The sequence below is a fragment of the Anser anser genome (genome assembly GCF_964211835.1).
Source record: "Anser anser genome assembly, chromosome: 4".
Classification (NCBI taxonomy): Eukaryota; Metazoa; Chordata; class Aves; order Anseriformes; family Anatidae; genus Anser; species Anser anser.
This window is the reverse complement of record NC_139724.1, coordinates 46,013,813-46,035,313: the sequence shown is the minus strand read 5'-3', so window position 1 is coordinate 46,035,313 and position 21,501 is coordinate 46,013,813. Positions and strand designations below refer to the sequence as shown.

Sequence of the window (21,501 nt, the reverse complement as noted above, 5' to 3'; positions counted from 1 at the left end):
TTAAATGAATAAATAAATAAAATAATTTCAGACTTTGCCTGGTCAATTAGTTTTCACAAACTTAGAAATACTCTAATAGAAAAATGATTTAACATTTTCTTTGTCTGATTTCTTTAATCTAGTTTGTTTCACCTCTTGTTTTGGACTCTCAGAATTATTATTATGGCAAATACTTTTCTAAAACATATAAACACAAAAGGACTCCAAGATTAGTAATGTGTTTATAAATATTTTGGAAGTTAGTGGCTTTTCAAGCAAATCTTTATGCTTAACTAAATTCAGGCTTACATACACAAACAAAATACAGATGTTTTCTGTAACTATGCATTTTGTGTTGCTGATCTAACCTTCAGCTATTTAGAGGAGGCCTGATGATCAAAACATTGTACAATCACGACTTACAGACTGATGGTGTTTGTATACAGCATAATGCCATTGCTCAATTTTATTTGTCTTTTACAGCAGTATTTCAGAAGGAAAATATTGCTTTTTTCAGAGTTCTAAAGAACAGTTCGAGCTTCCCACCTTCCTCATTATATCCTTTAAGTAGTTTTTTCCTTTTATTTTTCAGAATACGTTATTGACATTAGAATATTATGCACTGAAAACAGAAGTATGCTTATTTAGAGACACACACAAGATGAACATTAAAGTTGAAGAAAATTTTGCAAATTTTCTAATGGTATTCAATCAAATGTTGAAGTTAATATCAAATAAGTATTTGCAAAATAAACAGAAAGCCCATTTGAATGAATAAATATGCATCCTGCAAAGCTTGTACTCACCATTTTAGATGATCAGTCAATGAGGATGAAAATTTCAGGTCTGAAGTCGTCTCCTTTGTTTTCAGCCCTTTCAACTTTCTCTTCAACATACCCATCCGATGTAGGATAAGAAGCTTGACTGATGAAAGTTTATATACTTCACTGTAAACAAACAAAAAGATAGTTTAGCTCAATTAAGACTTGCCTTTCTCTAGCTCAGAATTTAACCTTGGAGCTTATAGGCCTTTATTGTTTTTTTTTGGATTAGGCATCTATATGATATTAATGCACCCATATTACATTTTACAAATGGTAACACTATGTAATAGATTTATGCTGTTATCAAAGAGTTAGGATCCATGAAATGGAAATTTGCATTTATTTAGTAGTCACCAGTTCTAGTCTTCCTCTGTACAACAGATAAGAAAATGAAAACTAATATGAGCGTAGAAAACGGTATCTTACAATTACTTCATGAAACCTGTGGTGGAAATGACACTGAAAAAGTTAATTGAGAATATATTAAGGCAACCGACTGACCAGATGTACAACATTTTAAAAAGTATCTTCTCAATATCATACAATTGCTATGTTTATTAATAAAAAGGAAAGTATAAAGTCCACTGCCATGGGAATGCATAGTAGACAGTGGTCTGAATTAACCTCTACAGCCTTAAACAGCTACTCGTTTAGGAGACAGTGTAGAGATTTGTTTAGCCCCAGAAGGAGACTGTTCAGGAACTGGGAAGAGGCAGCCTGGGATTCCTGTCTGAGGCAGCTGCGAAGTGGATCAAATTAGGAACGTGTCTTTGCTGCAGGGTAAGCCAGCGTGCTGATGACATTTAGGAAGGAAGAGAGGACTGCCACGGGAATATTTCTTGTGTGCTTTCTCAGTGAGGCAAGGGAAGGTAGAGAGGCACTTCCTAGGAAAGAGGAAGGAGAAAATTTCAGCTCAAAGCAGAAGTAAGTTCTTTGCACAGGTAGGGAAGGATGAGGAGCTGGTTTCTGTTGTGGTGCTCTGGGAATGAATGAAACATTGCAAAAGACCTTTTTTAGAACAACATAGTAAAATTATCACCAAGTTCATTAGGTTTATCATGATTAATCCCTTGCAATTACTCCAGTTATCTGCATTTTTTTTATAGCTCACGTGTGGCTCCTAGATGTTCTGGTCATAAAAAGTAATAGTGTACTGCTCTGGCACATTTGCACTAAAATGAGCACTCCAATTATGTGGATAGCAATTTTTTTGTCGTTGCTGGTAACTCAGCCACTTAGGGGCAGTGTTGCTCTGTTGAAAAGTGCAGAGACCTGTTAAAATTTACCTCTTTCTCTCCAGCTTAATGATCTCTTTCTAATTTATTTCCTTTAAGTGCAGACCCTATATTCACAACATAACAAATGCCTGCAATGCCAGTAGTGTCATCCAGTTGTTCTGTTCCTGCCCAATATTCAAAACCAAGATAGACAGTATGTGAAACAGATTTCACCAATAAATCTAAGAAGGTACCTGTGTGCACAGTAGTTTGTCCAGAGCAGCGGTTCCCCAATATACTCAAACTGCTTCTGGTACTTTTAACAATATGCCAGGACTAGCATGTCAACGTATTCAAAAGAATTTAAAAAATACATTTCAATATTGATAATGATACTTCTGAAGAGCAAGCGTCAAAACAGAGTGTTTTGTTTCTCCTGCTGTTCCTGGTTCAATACATTGGATGGATAAGAAATTTCCCTAGTGCAGACTATTTGGAAATTGATGCCTATGCTTCTGCTTTGCCACCAACTAATTTGGCTTGTGTTGCCTTCTGCGTGACACAAGACTGCTTACTATCTTTTCTTATGTTACTGAAATGCAGACAACAATTCCTTTTTTTTTTTTTTTTTTCACCCCTAGTTCAAATAGTCTGGCTCTACATAATTTTATTCACCTGAAGTCAAACAGGTTATATCACAGCTAGCTAGACAATGTAAAAACAGAAATATAAAACCAAGGTAAGTTAAGACCAGAATCAGTTCAGTTCTGACTCCATTTAGAATTCATTTTAGGAGCCATGTCAGACTGCAGCAGAAATGGATGAGCGTCCTTAATTTAGCACTACTACCTCATCTACTCCTCACTCAGGGAAAACCATATTGGCCCTAACTGCTGTGCTAACATTTCCAACAGCTGCTAAAACCAGTGTTACCTGGGCTGCCTCCGAAAGCTTGGCCAGACCTGAGAGCCTCCACTGACATAGTATTCCCTGGAAGCCAAATGGTCCTCTTAAAACAGTGGCAGAAATGACATTGAGAAAGTTAATTGAGAATGGTTTTATCCAATTCTGTTCAGACCTTTTTCCTATCTATTCATACAAAATTAGATACTAAGAGTAACACAGAGTTGTGTTTGCTGAATGATTCTACATCAGGAAAAAATAGGCTTCAGAATAAGGCTCCCTAGCAAGCCATGCTGAAAGCCAGGATTTTAGACACTGCTTCTTTCTTCTGCTGTTGACTGTGACAGCTACTCTTAGGCCACCACACTAGTCTGCTTTTTTTTTTTTTTTCCTGCAGCATTCAATCAGCTTAAGTGCACTTTGTGCTCTGGATAACAACAACAACAAAAACATAGCTGGAAGTACTGAATCTGTAATATCAAATTTTACCTAGTTTCGCATGTGGGACACGGTGATAACTTGCAGGGTTTTCCCAGTGCTGTCACCGGTTTGCACAGTAAGTTGTCTTTTGGCACCAGACCGTGCTTGGAACCATTCCTTCTCTCTTGCATCATCACTTGTAATAAAGAGCTTTCTTAACCATTTTTAATGGCTAAAACAATATTTTCAAGAACTTGTGATAAATTAGAATAACATTAAAAACAAATACTGGGTCTTCAGTTCTGATTTCTGTTCCCTCTCCCCACAAAAGATATCCAAGGCAGAGTATCTTTTTTTTCTTTGTTTGTTTTTTTCCAGTTTTACACAGAAGAATCAGGTCCTTTTTCTCTCCCAATAAGTAACAAGTTTTCTCCTATATTATATAAAAAAGTAATGATCTCCTCAGCACAGCCTTATATAGCTCTTTGAGTAGAATCTCTCTCTAAAAATAGAAATCTCTTTGACATTGAAGTGCCAGGCAACATGGAAACTGTTGCATTTCAAACTGAAGTTTTGGAAAGTGCGCTCTGCAGTTCTTCTACAAGTGTCCCACAAATGTGCAAAATGCATGACCTGTCATGAACTTTGAGTAAAAGAGATTTTGTTTGCAGTCAGTGCTGTTGCAGCAATAGCTTTTTAGAAACAGGCAATAAAAAAAGAATGCAGCACTGGCAAAAGGTGCTGGATTTACAGCTCTGCAAAATAACACCCTTTCTTTCCCCCTCCCCCTGCCTTCGTACACAACTGCCAGCCTTTCCCAGACTGCCTGACTGGGCAAGATTACCCTGAGTTAAGCCCAACATTTGCACTGAGGACAGAAGGGCAGACGAAAACAAGCAAACAGAAATCTCACATGTCAGTGTAGCAGTTTTTCCAGTTCTCAGGCAGACATTCCTCTTGGGAATACACAGAAAGGAAAAGGCAGAGGGAACACAAATCCTCCTGGTCCAGCTTTTGAAGATGTTGACAACTTTCTCTCAACTAAAGTCAAAGAAAGAAAAAGCCATCAACTCCGTCAGCATGCCTGAACTGGAGACTGTAAGGATAGGCCTGATTCTGCAGCACTCTAAGTCCAGGAGCACTAAACAGAGCTCAGCACCTCTGTCAAACTTGCTCAGACACGACTGTGCTAGGATCTTTCAGTCTTTAGTTCCACTGCAAGTCTCATGCTCTACTTACAAGATACCTCATTTTTTACTCTGGTTGGCCCCACACTGGAATTCTGGTATATAGCCTTACACTGTATTTTACTTGAGAGCTGAAAGGCAGCTGATGAATACTGATCTCCATGTCAATTTTATGAAACATGCACAAGCTGACAAATGGGTTCAAGGTCTGCCTATGCAAGAAAGTATCAAGGGGGTGCCAAAGTAAATCTTTGCAATAGACATACTTATTCCTACTTTCTTATAATTGTTTTGGGTTAAAGCCATATTAGAACAAGCCACTGAAAAAGAAGGATGAATTTTATTTGAGGGTTTGCATCAATTCAACTATGACTGTTTTAAAGCTTACTCAAATTAAACTAAGAGAAATTTTGAAAAAATTTGAAATTCAGATAAGGAAATCTTCATGCCAGATTATGGACTTTAATTGTTTAATTGAAAGCGCAGGGTTAAATAACTAGTGGCAAAGTCCACAGAGGGAATAATCCTGTCTCCTAGTTCCCTGGAGGATCTGGAAACAACACTCGAGAATCTTCACCCACTATTTTCCCCCTCATTAGGGTCTCGAGCACAAGCACAGGAACTGTGCCTCCTCCGTTGTAAAACAAACCCAGAATGAGACCACTGACCTCCTCTGGTAGGCATGCATTTGCATGGTGTACAGCCACCCCCTGAGCCACTACTAATGCTTTCCTGACCAGCTTTATTTGAGCCAGCAGGGAGAGGTGAGGCTGTTGAACATCTGAATTCCCCAACGAGTCACCAAAAAGGGGTTGTCCAGGACAACAGGCAGAAGACACTGGGAGGCATCTATGTGAAAGTATTTTGTGAACGTACTGACATTCACAAAACATTAACCTGGTTTTGCAGAGCTTCCCTTCCTAAATAATACCATGGCTAGGCCTGTTGCTGCTCTCAGTTTTGAAAGGTTGTTTCAAAACATCACCCATGAAGTGCGAGGGACACTAAGTAACTTAGAAGACTGGTAACTAAGTTTGCATGCTTTTTATTTGTTTGTTTTGTGATATATTTTGATATATTAGTGAGTTCTGGGAAATCCATCTGAGACTTCACTGCGTGGCTGCAGCCATTAGCCAATACCACTTCATTTCCATGAACTGTCTAAGATACGAACAACCAAAGAAACAGAGAAATGTCAATGAAATTTGCGTAAACCAGTGAAATAAGAAATTCTGAAATTTGTTCAGTAGAGAACTTTTCAGGAAGTAGAGAAGCTCAAGTCTAGTTGAGGTATTTTGAAAAGTGAAAGAAATATAAATAGTTCAAGAGAGTAAAATGGTGGAGTTTAATGTGAAATCCTGGTAAATAAAGCTAACAGCTTGCACCAAGGACCATTTTCTTCAGTCTAACTCAATGTTTTATTTAGCTGAACAGCACAGCTAAAGATGACTTCAAGTAATGGCAGCTGGAACTCAGTCCCTGTATTGAGCTCTCAGCTGACTTTGAGCCACTGTTTGATTCACACTTCTGTGACTTGAAGCTTTGTGCTTTCCTTTTAAGAGCAGGCACTGGCCTCTTTATTTGTGCATAATACAATAACTGTTTAAAGTATATTATCTGGATGCTGCATTTCCCAGCTGCTCCTGCTATTAGGTTTCTTTGAACATTCTGATTCATTTGTACTTAGGAAGTCCCCAAAGCCACCATACCCTGCAATTTGAGATCTGGCCCAATTGTACCAAACATTGTACAAACAGAAAGCTCTCTTAATAAACACTACTTTCTCCACTGGAAGTGAGGCAAAGGTTCTGGTTACCTCTTTACAGTCCTTCTGGTGCTGACTGAATTGCTGCCTAGGCAGTGAGGCAAGTAGCAAGAAATACATCATTGGGCACACATTTCAGTATAACCTTGACATCATTGACAGTGATAGCTACAGCCCTCACTGAAACAGAAACCTGCAAGACGGCATTTGTTTCTTCTTGCTGCCTTTGCTATTCCTTTTGGGCGGATGATCATATGCCATGCTTGTATATTTGCAAACCCATGACATAATGGTAAGGGATTGTCATAAACAATACCATTTCTGGGAATGGACTGAGGAGAGTGAATAATGATTTCATTTTAACTGTCAACTGGACTAGTTTTGCTCCAAGGATTAAACGTGTTGTCTCTTATCCAGATTTGTAATGAGAATCCTCCCTCCCTCCTTCATCTTTCTGCCTGTCGTCCCCCCCACCCCCCAAGAGAATTTGGGCAGACGACCAAAGGAGAGAAAACGAGATGGGATAGCCACATAGGACAGTGTAATTGATACAGGATATGAAGCTAGGAATGAGTGGGTTTGACAAAATGCATGCTAGTAGCTGAGTGGCTCATTTACCTGTTAGTAGGATGGATTTATGGCCTGTATGTCACTAATTAATAAGCAGGTTCTCCCAGCCCCTTCAAGTAGTCTCCCCTCTCCCAACATTGCTTAGTCTGAAAGGCAGGTCACAGGACAAAACATCAAATTACACAGACATGCTTTGGATTAAACTCAGGAAAATGCAAAGAGCTCCAGGAAACTCCCTCCAATCTCCCCATTCTCCCTTCAAGACAGGAAGGTTTTTTCATACTTCTCAACACCATTTTTATCGCAATGCTCGATGACATTCCAGTGGGTAATGGTCTATTCTCTTCTTCAAAGTGAGTCTTTTCTCTTCCTTGCTATCTTTGACCCACAGCAAGGAAGATGCTGAGAGTGGTCTGACTCTCCCAGAGATGCTTTTGGGATGAAGCACACTTTACTGTTGCGCAGGTCTGTGCCCCAGGTCAGCCAAATGCTGTCCAAGCAGAAAACTGCAAATTATCAGGTTCTGTATAGATCTATAGCTGTGTATGCTCTGTAACCAGATACAGCTGGGACTTGCAAATCTGCCTCAAATCTCATTCATAAACATCACCTCAGAAATTAGTTAATCCTAGATTATGCAGTTTTATAGGTCTGAGATACAGGGAAACTAGCTGCGGCTGAAAGTCACAAACCAATCTCAGTTCTCCTGAGGCAAACCTCATGACAAGCTTTGGGTCTGGAGTCCATAACCCCAATTTCAGTCACAATGAATTATGGCCCATCCAACCTCCACCACAGATAAATGTGAGCAAATTTTATCCTAACTGATTTTGCAGCTTAAAATTACCAATTGTTAGCCAAAATAGTACAACCTGGATCCACACACTTGTTCTCCCATTAACGTGCTCTCCCATATTGGACTATGGCAATCAGTAACCCAGTTTACTAAAACCGTGTTAGGCCAAGGCTCTGCCTGCAGTAATCCACTCTAGGAATGGTGGTCACCTGGTGTTCTTCATGAGCTGCTCATCACAGCAAAAACACCAGTTTCAGCTCTTCCTCTAATCCTGATCTGAGTCTGGAACCTCAGTTCCCACTGTCATGTATGACTGAAAAAAAGGCAGTGTCCACATCAGCACATTTCACACAGGATGCTGCTGCAAAAGCAGTAGGAGCTTTTGCTCTTTAATTTACATACAGAAGTTTTGAAAGCTGTCTCAGAAGGCCTCTGGACAGCTAATGCTGATTTTCTTTGTCAGAACATGGCACTCAGTGCCAGAGGCCTAGAAAAACTGAGTGCTGTTTCAGTGTTTTAAAAGCATAGACACAAGTAATTAAACGTTCTGGTATCAGCTCTGACAGCATTAATGAAGTAGTCGGTGCAGTGACTCTTAGAATCACAAAAATGCAATTAATGACTATGGAAGATTGCTCAATACAGGACTGCATATTTGAGCGCTCTCCCAACAAGATTTACTCCATCAAGGAAAATTATAATCGTGTTGATGTGACATGCTTTTTCTAAGGAACTTGCCTTGGCACCACAATTTTGCCTGAGAAATTTAAAACAGCTCATTCCTAAACCACTTAACAGTATGTATTTGTTCTAGTTGACAGTTAAAGCCATATGAATGTATTTTAGCACCAAGAACAGTCTCTGACTCCAGCACCCCACCCTCAGTTTCTGTATACTCTTTGTTTCCCTCCATTTGTCTCCAAGGACCTGGAACAACTCTTCCTAGAGGCTGGCAGCTGCTGGCATGGTTCAGGCATGCCTGTTCAGTATCTTCCTCGTACAGTTATCTCACTCTCTAGTTCTGCACCTAGCTCACGCATCTTTATTACAGCACTGCATGATGTCCATAGAATGGACTTAAAAATACCTCTTATCAAGTATCTCCCAATCAAAGAGGAAGCATATGGCCAGTTTTTTCCCCACCCCATCACAGTTATAGGGAGGAACAGAAGAAGAATCCTTTTTTTTTTTTTTTTCCAAAAAAAAATTGCTGTCCTTTTAAAAAAACTGAATTTCAGGTCTGGAAGTGCACAAGTTTTCAGTTACTTCTCATACACTTTTTACTTCTTCTACCAACAGTTCTCAAAACTCTATGCTAGAAAAGCTGTTCTCTTTGAAACAGTGTATATGTATCCTAGTATTATCTTAGTACCACCATAAGTACCTACTTTCAGGTGGCAGATTTTGCTTTTCACCTTTCATTTACCTGTCTTTTGGTTGCAATTTTGGTATAAGAAATGCGCTGCTCTTTCTGCTGGAAACACGTACTGTATGGTCTTAAGACCATACTAATGGTGCACATGTACAGCTTCCACTGCTGTATCAATGACAAGAGCTCAGACCAAGGTTAGGCACTGTCTATTGTAGTACTTGCATTGTTACCACCTAACTGCTCCATAACAGTTGATACAGACATTTATGTTTTTCATCTGTATTGGGCCATAATATCCTCTCTTAACTTTAATCATCACAGAAATTATTTTCTCCAGGCCGTAAGCTGCACTGGAGTGAGAAGACTTTTGATGCTGCTTACGTACTAAAGCACTAGCTAAAGAAGCATTGGCAATTGAATTCTCTCTCTGCACAGAGAAGAAGAAAAAAAGGAGAGCATAGGTAGAATGTTCACAAAGAAATCAAAGTTGGTTAGGATTTCAAAAAGCATACAGCCAGTCACAATTCAAGCAGGACAAAAAGAAAGGCAGAATGGAAACAGAGCAAGACAAGGCACAGCCACACTGTTGAGAGGCAGCAGCATCATTCCTCTCTTTGTCATACGTGAACCAAGTCACAAGCAGCACTAGTGAAAATCAGCAGAACATTTTAGTTTTGACACATCAGCTACTAAGCACACAGTAGTACGCCCCAAGAAAAGGATAATCCACAGCTAGCTAGGCTATCCACTAGAAGTGTTGCACAAAACAAATAACAGACTTCAAGTGCTGTACCCAAGCTCACTATTGGGAAATTTGCTGTGTTGCCAGCATAGCAGATCAGTATTTCAGAGGTCATTATCTCACTCCTCCTTCAGCTGCTAGCTTTGGATTTTTGCCAGAGAAAGGCAACCACTAGCAAGATGATACACCAGCACATTAGGCATAGCTTTGGGGAATTTGAGCAAGCTTTTCTTTTCACCGAGATTAGTCTGCTTTCTGGTTCCAAATGAAGTAAGTTCTCCATCAATACACAACTGGTCAAACATGTTCTTTAACCCTCCCACAACAGTATATATAAGCTGTACCAAATAAATTGATTCTTCTGCATTTGTCAAAAATACCATCAGGAGAACTGTACCTTTATATATGTACTTCTCACATTATGGCAAAGAGGAGACAACAGTTAGCAGACTGAACCAGTGCACTCAAGAAGTGTAATTTCACCAAAAGGAGGACTGACTGGAGACAGAGTTATACAATAACTAATAATCAGATGATACCATCACCCCTCTGCAAGAATATCCCATGAATTTTTACATGAATAAACAATGATTCAAATTTTGCTTTAGCTGTGGGTTGGTAAACAAACCCAAAACCTTCCAGGAAACTAGATCAATGGTTTTTAAAAGTTAGAAAGAACCTTCACTTTATGAAGTTTAACATCCTATAGCACATACCTTTTGCCATAAACTAGCATAATATTATATCACTGTTCAACTTTTCTGATGATGAGCTTGGTGATAAGCAATGGCAGCACTCCCATGAACTCAAAGAGCAATATCCTACCTCATCTTCTGGAAGGACTCAGATTTAGATTTAATCTGACACTTGAAGAATTGTATCAGACACTAAAGAACAGTAACTAACAAAAACATACCTGAATGCACTCTTTTCTCCTTTGACCTCACTAATGCTGTATTTTCCCATTTAAAAAAATAATTTAGAAAGATAATTAACTTTATAGACATTCATAAAAGCAATCTCTACAACAGTGGTTCTGTCTAGAAGCTTCTCCTTAAGACCAGAAGCAAAAAAGCGTATGCAGACCTGCCAAATTCCCAGTATCATTATCCTGCTATTGGGAAGAATTTGGTTGAGGAAATATTTCAGTGCTTGCCTTGCAAGCCAAACATATTTCATTATTCAATGCTTCCTCCCAGGAAAACCATTCAGGAGATAGCGTAGAAGTATCTTTGTTCAACTTAATCATTTAACACACTTCCGCATGCTTTCACTAGTCTTAGAGTGCAAATTCTACGTACATTCCCCCAAATTCCCCCTCACTATTTGGGAACAGAGAACTCATATTTGAATTTTTGTGTGGGTACTAATAGGTATTAGAAGCAAAGGAGAAACAGGGCCCCTTTTTCTAAAGACTTGAGTTTACACAGTCCATAATATTATGATTTGTGATATGCATAGCTCTTATTAATGAAAAACTACTGCCTGAAGACAAAGCTTGGGGATGGGAAAGAAAGTATTAAGATGGATTTCCATTTGGTTGTTCTCATTGTAAGCCTGGGTTAAAAAAAAAAAAAAAAAAAAAAGGGAAAAAGAAAAAGAGCTGAGGTGAGCTTGTCACTGCACTGCCTCTACTGATTGAGTGACTACGGGGCATTTCACATATGTCCCACCAGCTGCCTGGGAAGGGTCAGAACACTGTTGCTGAAAGGGCTGGTGCTCTGGACTGAGGAGCACCAGTAAATGCTGCTTTGCATTAAGTTGTTTGTGAGCTGAGACCCAAGATTTTGTCTTAACAAGATTAGTGCTCACCAGCCTGACGTCTGTCAGGTTGGGAAATGTACTTAAAAGATCTAGAGAGATCCCCCAAAATCCAAACCTATTATCAGGTAGGCCTAACTTACTGTACAGATGTTTCTGTCTGTCTAAAAAATGAAAAGCTTTCTAACTAAAAGTTACTTTTTGTGTCTAAAAGACTTCTGCGTGCATAAATGTCATACAGCAAAGTCCTAGGCCTACAATTTATGATAAAGCGTACCTGAATTCATCTGTAACTTTATTTTTAATTCCTTAATTTCATACTGTTAAAAACACTAGCAATTACAGCAGTCGGTGCTTCTGCTTCCGATACTTCTGCTTCCTGTTCATAATAAACCATTGTGCATCACTAATTCTATTTAAATAAATTTACTAGCCTCTGCTTTTGCTGCAGGGTTGTTAATAGAAGAGGCAAAGTGCTTTTTATTTTTTTATTTTTATTTTTTCCCTGTTTTTTAAAGGCTGTATACAGGAAACACTGATCTTTGATCCCTTATCTTGAACTTCATGACTAACGCCTAGCTAATCAATTAATGAGAAATGTAACTGCTGGAAAGTATGAGCTAATGCTCAATAAAATTAAACTAAGTATTGATTACATTAACTTATTTATGCTGGCCTTAGAGATATTTAAGAGAAACATGATAGTTAACTAAATTTATTATAACAACTAGCAGATAAGCATTTAATTGTGGCAGTACTATGTTGCCCTTAGTTAAGATGCCAAAATCTTATTGTTACATGCAGAAAGTCCTGCAATGTTGCAGGTAGATAGAACCAACTTATAAAACATAACATTTATTATACAATTTCTGTATAATGGAAATGCCAAACTGATTTTTTTTTCCTAAACAAAAAATAGGTCACCACTTCTGTGGAAGAAAAAATTTAAAGATCTCAAGTCCAGGCACATTTAAACAAAGCTACTCTCTTAGGTAATAGTGAGATTGAAGAGACTATACAATGTAAGGGTTATTTGTAATCCCAAGATTAAGGTTAATCATTATTTTCATTAAAAACGACCTATTTAACAGATAGTTTTTAAACACAATTATGCATTACTGATGATGGCAAGACATCTAAGGGCACTGATTACTACTGCAGCAAAAAATACTGCTTTAAAAGCTGGTTAGTTATTAGATCTGAGAAAGTAACCTTAAATTGGAAATCATTATTCAACAGGGGCAAAACAGTAGTCCAAGGACAAATCCCTGTTAACCCCCCTTTGCTATTGATGTTCAATCATCAGTCTAAAAGAAAACACAAAGTCACTGCTGGTAAAGTTTGCAGCTGATGTAACTAAAGCAGCGAACAACAGTGAAGACGAGCAGCTGACCTACAGAAGTCTCATTTGCCTGGTAAGCTCTGCTATTGTGGGCAACATATGTTTGTCTCATCATAATGAAACATGTTGAGCCATCAAAGGCTCAAGATCAACACTTTGAACCGTGGCTTCGCTGAGGACTTACATGTGTAAATAAGGTCCAACGACACTGGCTTCAAGTCTGAGCCACACAGCAGTTCAGAAGAAGCTTCAGGAATTAGATAGGATATTCAACTGAAGACAGTCTTCCAGAGTTGACCCTTCAATTAAACAAACAACGTCGAATGTATGAGCAAGGAACCAAAAACTGTGGGGAAGTGTACTTCCACTGTATCCAATGACAATATTTTCTGTTATTTGTTTGCTGCTAGTAAGCTGGAAAAGGATCAGTAAATAATTGTGAGAATAATAAGTTTTGGAAAGCTTTCTTTGAATTCAGAATATCTCTGTGTATGTTTTAAAGCCACAAAAGTCTTACTTTTAATAGATAAAGGAATAGGCTAAATGGCTTATGCTCATGCTGACATCGCTTCTCATTCAGAGCAAATGCGCAGCCAAGCTATATCTGAAGCACACCACCTAGACACTTTTCCCACATACAGGTTTGTACTCCTTGCAGCAGATCAAAATAAGATTTAGATATCGTTCCAAGAAGTCACTGGTACAAACAACACTATAAAGTATTCCAATACACGTCTTAGTTGGGCAATTGGAGGACCGACTGCTGAGTGTCCATGACTGCAACTGCCTTGCATTAAACTACAATGACCTCGTTATCAGGTTCAGCATACCTCAGCATTCTGATCTGCATATTATAGTGCTCAGATGCACAACTTAGATCACCAGCTGGTAAGCTGAGCCCCAGTTGCTGTCTGTGCATTCACTTGCAGCCCACAACAAATAACAGGCGCATCTAATTTAGCTTTTTAGCTTCACCAGGGCTACATTTTGCAGCAGCAAGTTTCCTTGCTATCCTTTCTTACCACATGTTGATTGGTATCACAGAAGAGCTTTGGGTTGTATAAACTGAACTGCTTTCAGATGAAATCAAAGGAGCACATTTAATATATGGTACTTGGCAAGGGAACTTCAGGTCACATAATAGAGCTAGAGCTCGTCTAAAGTAAAAGTCTAAAGTTCACTGCAGTGAACACAGCACGAAGGCTGGGCACTCAGCATTGGCTTTCTCTACAAAACCTCTCTTTTGCCGTGTACTAGTGTAAGAACAGCTACAGCGTATTCCCCCAATTTATCCATCTTTTGCTGGTTAAGAATCTGACTGAAATTGCCACTTGCTGCAAGCACCCACGATTGCCCCAATACCAGCAGCAGGCTGCAGCTACCACCAACCCACAGTAAGTTACCACACCACGCTTTTCCCCCCACATACCTGTGCCTCTAGGGTGTTACCTCTCACCAGTGCATCACTACACCCAGACCCACAGCCGCACCTCAGCAGGCCCCAGGCTCAGTTCCTTGCTTCTTCCTGGTGCTGCCAGGCCACTTACTTTTTCCTCCACAAGGGAAAGAAATAGAGAGAAACACATTCTCTATTATCAGCTTTTCACACCAATAAGCTCCCGTTAAATCAAACTGCTGACAACCAAGATCTGATCCTCCTGATGCCTTACTCAGTTTCTAGCCTAAGTCTTTACAGACTCCTGAAAATCCCTTGGAGAGCCCTACTACCCTGTTGCAGCAGCTGCATGTGATGAGGTACCAGGTGAAGGGAGCGAGGAGCTGTCCACCACCAGTTATGTATTTTTTTTTTTATATTCAACCTCTTTAAGACTTAAAAAATGAGAAATGTAAAATTCCTTATGGGCAAAACATGTGCAACATTGACTAAGAAAGATCTGTACTGCTGCAATGCAGATACACCCTTGAAAATCATTTCCTCAAAACTTTCGGAATTGGGAGTAGATAGTTCCTTTGCCACTTCATTGGAAATTTTGTGATTAGAAGAAAAAACAGTCTAATAAAAGCATGATATGCACCTTGAGTAATAAATAATAATAATATCGATACAATATTGGTATATTGATGTAATATAAACAGTGATAATAAAAAGGACAATTCCTGACTGAGGTGAGAGCAGAAAAGCAACACAGAGAGCACCAGGGAAAAATGGGCTGAAGTGGTACAACTTTCCCCAGCAGCAGCTGGGTGTCTGGACAGGTTCAGCACTAGCGGTACAGGCTCAGCTCTGCTGTGTTATGCCAGTACTGCAAGTACTGAAAAACTAAGAATGTTTTTACAAACACATTTTTCTAGTAGTGAGATCCCATTCATAAGTTATGGGGAGAAAAACCACACCTGTCCTTCCCAAGGAAAACTCCATCCCAAAGCAGACAGGCAACAAGTAACTGGGGAAGCCTGTGCTGCAGTATATGGCAACGGAAATCACTGCTTTTGGAAGAATCTCTTCTGCTTCATCATCATATGTGCCTTGCTTTAAGGTCCCAAGAAGCAGGTAAAGGTGTCTTACTGTTCCCTGTTTGGCCAAATTGTATTTCTGGTAACAAAGGCAGCTTCCATTTCCCAGTGAGCTGGCCAAAGGCTTCCTGCCAAAACTTCCTTTGAGAGAAAAACATTCATTAAGCAACTCCTTTACCAGGAAAATCCTAGTTTCCACAAATCCTTTTTTTTTTCTCTTCAGAAGTCTGAAAAAAAATTGTTTACACAAATAAATTAGTTTTGTCATTTTTGTGGGTTTCCAGTGAAGAAAAATAAACAAAATCCAAAATGATTACAGCTTGTCTGGTAAGACAGTCTGCATATTGCTGAGCAACCTGGTCATATCCTGAGACTAAAGCAATACAAATGATGATGGTGTATTTCTATCCTAGCAGCAACCTGCTATAACTTACTATTATAATATGCTATACAATCCCTCGCTCATCTTTTGTCAGTGCTCTCTCCTCCCTTTTGTTGCCCCAACAGAAACACCAAAAACAGGGTAATACTGAGGTTACCTTACATTAACATTGTTCAAATTCAGGAGGCACAGGTGCCTTGGGGAGAGGTTGAGAAAAAGGCTGACATACAGTCAGGAGAACCATTAATAGGTACAGCACACACAGTGTGATCTTGTGATGGTAAAATCATGTTAATGATTTGATTTATGTGGATAAACCTGGAAATATAATATGGATAGGAAATTTGCTCTAATATGCATATGAACTGCAATGGAACCAGACAGTGACGTATAGTGACTTACAGCAATTTCTTTCCTGCATGTCCAGTCAAAGAAGGGGTTGAGTTTTCTTACAAAGGTCCAAGTATCTCACAACTTGTGATCTTTTAACAATTCATGAGGCAGAAAAAGGGACTGAAGGGCCCTTTCAAGAACAGTAAAAAGATGTTCAATGTCCTTGTCTATTTTCTTTGAATGCTACCAAGGAGTCTGTTAAAAAATAATGAAATTGTTTGAGCTGTATATAATTTATATAGATGTACTAACATTGTACATATGTACTTTTTGACGTAAATCACTGAAGTTATGGAATGGGTAACAATTTCTCTCCTTAGACAGCTGTAACAGTAATCTATGGCAGAACTGACCCCATATTCTCAGACACTTAATAAAGAAACAGAAACAAGTTTTCTTTTTACATCATAGCTATCACCTTACACTATTACTGTATTCACATGTTGCTACAATTACTGTTCACATGTCTTTAGAAAAAGGGTCACTCTACATTCTTCCTAGCATCCACATTAAATATTTATATTCAGGCCTGGGGTGCCCTGTAAAATTTTAACAGCATAGCTTCCTATTTCAAAAAACAATAACAAAAAATTAACCTAAATACTAGCTCATATATGAAGCACAACAATAATGGCTGTCTAAACTCATTTCTTCCCAAAGTACAAGGATGTTTATGTTCTTGCCTAAGGGAAGATAAACACAGCAGCATACCACTCCATATTTGTAAATGTTAACTCCCCTGCAAGGTAGTAACCAGCTTCTGTATGCACCAGCCATCTGTTTCTTCACTGCTCAAAAAGCCATAATATGACATACAGCTATGCATAAATTGAAACAACAAAGATCTATGTCCCCACCACAAAAAAATATGTTCAGTCTCACTCTTCATTCTACACATTATTCTGACTTCAAGAAACTTCAAAATAGCCTCCAGAAATGGCTCCTAGGCCCTAGCCTATCAGGATACTGGGGATAATTCCATAGGTCACTGGGACTACTAGATGCTCAGGACCAGTATATATCAGAAGTAACTCTCCTAGAGTCAGTGGGGACTGACTGCTGCTGTGAGCGTGATAGAGCTATGCTACATCTATAAAATTTTCAAGAAAATACCCTGAGGATTTTATTAATCATTGTAACACATTGGAGAATGTATTGACCTATCAATTGAGTATTGTCTAAGTCCAAAGTACTCACACAAACAGATAAAAGATACAGAGAAAAGAACCCGAGGACGACCCTTTTATGTGTATGTGTCATTCTAAAATACTCCTGCAAGTATCCTGGTTAATAATAATGTACTGTTTGCCAAATATGTACTTTAAAATATGTAAAATATGTACTTTAAAAATAGCAGTCAACTGTATGGCATACCTTGAGTGGTGTTAAAGCCTTCTAGGCTTTGTTATACACGAACTATGATAAGTTATAACATGCTGCCAGTGGAAAAAGGAGTGAAACAGCAAAAACCAAGCTGCTTAGATTATTGAATGAGTACTTAATGGTGAAGATTGAACCCTAACAGGCATGTCTTAATTTTTAATAAATCAAGGAACTTATTCATATGACTAAACATGGATTTAGGACTTCAGTGATTCGGATGTTTATAATTTGGCAACTAAACCTGTGGCTGGGCACCTAAGGAAAAGTGTCCAGTATATCAGAAATCCGTATACATACAGCCCTAATAGCATGCAGGTGTTGACATTCTGCCTAGAGTAGCCCGATGTTATACACTCTTCTTTTGAAATCTTGTCCTGGATTTCAGCTCTTGTAGTCTTCCATTTTGAAGTTACTGAGATTTTTTTGCCTTTCTGCTAGACTCTGATTGACTGTTGTCCCAAACTTTCATGTCTCTCTTTTTTCAAAAAAAAAAAAAAAGTCCATCCTGCTTGACATCTAGCTCACAAGCTCAATAAAGCAGAAGTTTTTGTATTTGTTATTACTGAGAACAGTATTAACCTCAAATGGGCCAAGTTATTGATTTGTGTTACCAGAAATTTGTATTTGATCAATAACACTGATCCTTTCATTTCATACAGATAAAATTAAGTTGGGGACATAATTGCTGCTGTTTTCAAATAAACACTAATTGTGCAATTTGGAATTTTGTTTTTGACTCGTTGTAGGTTCGCAGCAAAAGCAAAGCAGCAAAGGCTGGCCTGTGTGAGGGGGATGAGGTGGTGTCTATCAATGGCAAACCCTGTGGAGACTTAACCTATGCTGAAGTTATCGTTCTGATGGAAAGCTTGACTGACGTCCTGCAGATGCTTATCAAGAGGTACAGGAATGCTCACAATGCTTTGGTGCGATTCTGTTTGGTGAACCATGTGGAAAATGCTGGTGTTGAATGCACTCATTTTGCAGACCTCTACTGTGATCTTCTGATAGCTCTCTTACTTGTGTCTGTAAATCTGTTGGTATGGAAAAGGGAGAGAAGACAGAGTATTTGATCTGACGGAATTAAGGTATATAATTCAAACAGCACAGTTCAGGCACAGAATTAAGAATCCAGTCTCCAAATATAACAATTTTATTTCTTATTAACTGTCCTTGCTACTTACAAGGTGTCCACTACTGTATCTGCATACTGCAGAGTCTTGAGTTCAATTATTCTCTCCACCCCTTTGAAGTAGTGAAGTGTTGTTATTCCCCATAGATAGGGAAGTGAGGCTTACAAAAAGCAAAGGCTGTATAGATGGAGAAAGTGTGTTACAAAGATATGCCTTGATGATGACATGGCAAACGGTCATCTTGGGTGGCAAAATGTGTGAGTAGTCAGGAGGGTGAGAGGGTCTGGAAATCATGAATTCTATTTTTGTAGCCGTTATCGCTTCACTAGATGAGGTGGGTCAAGTCACTTACAGCTCTCTGGATCTCAGCTTCTCCATTTATAAATCAGTGATAGTGAATTTTACTTTTCTTTGAAAATGCTTTGAGCTTCTTAGAGTAGAGAACCTTCATGTGAATTTATGAGCAAGCAAGCATTACTGCTTACTGAATATCGGTCTACTCCTAGGGGGTTCTGTAATGGTGATCAGTTTAACATATGCTGTCCTGAGTTGGGAACCACCAACAGTGAGCACATTCTTCCCAAACTTTGTGCATTCAGATAAGATGAAGTCTGAACTGCCTTCAGCGTGGGTTAAAAGAGGAAGAAAAGACCTTAGACTTTCCCATTCCTTGTAAGGAATTATGGCTCCCTGTTGAACTGCTGCAGTTCCCTGTATCTGCTTTCACACATGCAGAAGCAGGAGGACAGACAGGGCCAGGATTCATCACAACAGCTAACAGAGCAGTGTCACTGGAAAGGCTGAAAGGACGCTGCTGCAAAAAGGCGCTTGCCTGTGATTACCAGGAATGTCGAAAAAAGCAAGTGACATTCCCCTGTGGTTTCTGCAACCTGTGTAAGGGAAACTTTTCCGAAGTGTCTCGGAGTTTGAAGTCACAATCTGCCTTCAAAACAAAATGCTCTGAAAGAATATTCATTTTGTTTATAACAGACATTTTGCACGGCCTGTCTGTGCATCTTGTTTTTGGCTAAGCAGTGGATCAATGTGGTGAGATCAGGGGAACAGTGATAGCTGAACATTACAGCTTACCTTCTGTATAGTGCATACCTCTTGTTTCTGGTTCAACAGTGTATCATCTGAGTACTCCTCATGTGATATCTGCATTCCAATGTTTTTAATTCATAGCATGACAACTGGAAATGCACTTGTGAAAATTATATTTGTGGCTGACTGGCTGCCCACTTTGCAGCCATACAAATAATTCCATATGCTTTGAATCCTAGTCTGCTGCTGCTCTTTAATTGACATTTCAGTGGTATGAACCACATTATGCTCTAGCTGAAAGTGCCTGCACAACTTCTATTCACTCCACTGCTTCTGCTTGAATGTATGGTGAACAGTAATACGTGTCCCGAAAATCAGAATCAAACCAGAGTGTTTATGACCTGTATTTCAGTGTTTCATGGAATGAAACTGTGTTTCTTATAAATTTTAAGAAAATTGCAGTTGCTCAAGTGTTGCTCAAGTTGGCTTGCTCTGAAAGTGACTAAAATATTCTAAAGGAATTAACTACAAGAATCTGTGAATTTCTTCTCATCAGCTCATCACCCCCAACTCCCAGTACCTCCTGTCAGTATCTTCCCTGGCAGGGAAGAATGAACTGAAATGCTTCTCCTCCCTTGTCACACTCTTTGTGGTTAATAGCCCATCAACACCACAACCAGAAGGATTTTTCAGGAAGTGTCTTATCACACTCTTAGAGAACAATGAGAAGCAAGTCATTCCTTTCCTGAGTAGCCATCTCATGAAAAGGCTAGAAATCATAAGGAAGGAATAATGCCTGATTAAAGTGGTATTCCAATGGTAATCTCTGCATCCAAACTTATTTCGCTAGTAGGGAAGAGTATTTCTTCTTGGAAGGCTTCTGACTGTTCCTGAAGTATTTACACAAAGGATGAGACTTTCAAAAGCATTTATTGTTGACCTAATTTGGCTCTTACTGAACTCACGGGTAGAAAAATTAGCTTTTAAAGTAGTTTTTGAAATGCTACTGGGGCTTTGGTGTCTAAAAAAGTTTTCCTGATCTCCTGTAAAGCACAGTCAGTTTCTGACCAGCAATGCCCACAAAATCTTTGGTTTGCAGGATCAGAGGAAAGAGACATCCTGCAGGGCAAGCACCCTCCAGATGCCATGTAGGGAAACATATTACTGACCTTCCCAACAAATGATGAACAGGTGTATCCAGGAAACATTGAGAGTGGGGACAGAAAAGCTAGCCTGCCCTTTTCACATCAGTGTTAGCAACTCCTGGGCTACTGCTGAGTCTAGAAACAAAATTTCTAGGGGTAGGCAGGGAGTGTGCTCAATGCATACCAAAATGAAATGCACCATGTAGGGAGTAAAACATGACTCTGAGACAAACCCTGCTGTGCTGACTCCATGAGTTCTGCTTCCTTCCTGGAATTATACCAGGGATGTTGTTCTTGCAGTGAGCTGGAAAGACCTGAAACAAAAATAATAATTTGACAAAACAATCATAAATAACAAAAAAGAGATCAGACCAAGTATTCTGCTTCTTGACACATGGATACACATTTATGTCTATATAGAGTAGAAGTATATCCATAAGTAGCAAAGGCCTTTTAAGGTGGAAATCTTTCTCTCTCATACATACACACAATCACTCAGCTACCAATAAAGGCTAACATTTAGCTGACCCACCCCCAGTCTCATATCCAACATGGAAATGTTTATGGATTTCTGTAATTTATCTGTACTTAAGAGCAGTGCAACTGATCACCCAAATAGCATAATATGATGGAATCCAGCAGCCCTCACAAGGAGCTCCCTAAATCAAAAT

The 21,501-nt window shown here is 39.1% G+C and overlaps 1 protein-coding gene and 1 long non-coding RNA gene across 4 annotated transcripts in view; one reads left to right on the top strand and one right to left on the bottom strand.

The window, feature by feature from the left end:
* SYNPO2 (synaptopodin 2) overlaps positions 1-21,501 on the top strand; it is a 93,077-nt gene that overhangs the window by 41,705 nt on the left and 29,871 nt on the right. For both annotated transcript variants that reach the window (XM_083835946.1, XM_083835947.1), the window contains exon 2: positions 18,258-18,409. In XM_083835946.1, coding sequence (XP_083692072.1) covers positions 18,258-18,409 — 152 coding nt within the window. The remainder of the gene's footprint in view (positions 1-18,257; positions 18,410-21,501) is intronic.
* Positions 1-21,501, bottom strand: part of LOC310899532 — a 64,222-nt gene that overhangs the window by 41,393 nt on the left and 1,328 nt on the right. For both annotated transcript variants that reach the window (XR_014584363.1, XR_014584364.1), the window contains exons 2-4: positions 21,064-21,144; positions 14,308-16,323; positions 786-13,177 (exon numbers count right to left, since the gene is read on the bottom strand). This is a non-coding gene — a long non-coding RNA (uncharacterized lncRNA). The remainder of the gene's footprint in view (positions 1-785; positions 13,178-14,307; positions 16,324-21,063; positions 21,145-21,501) is intronic.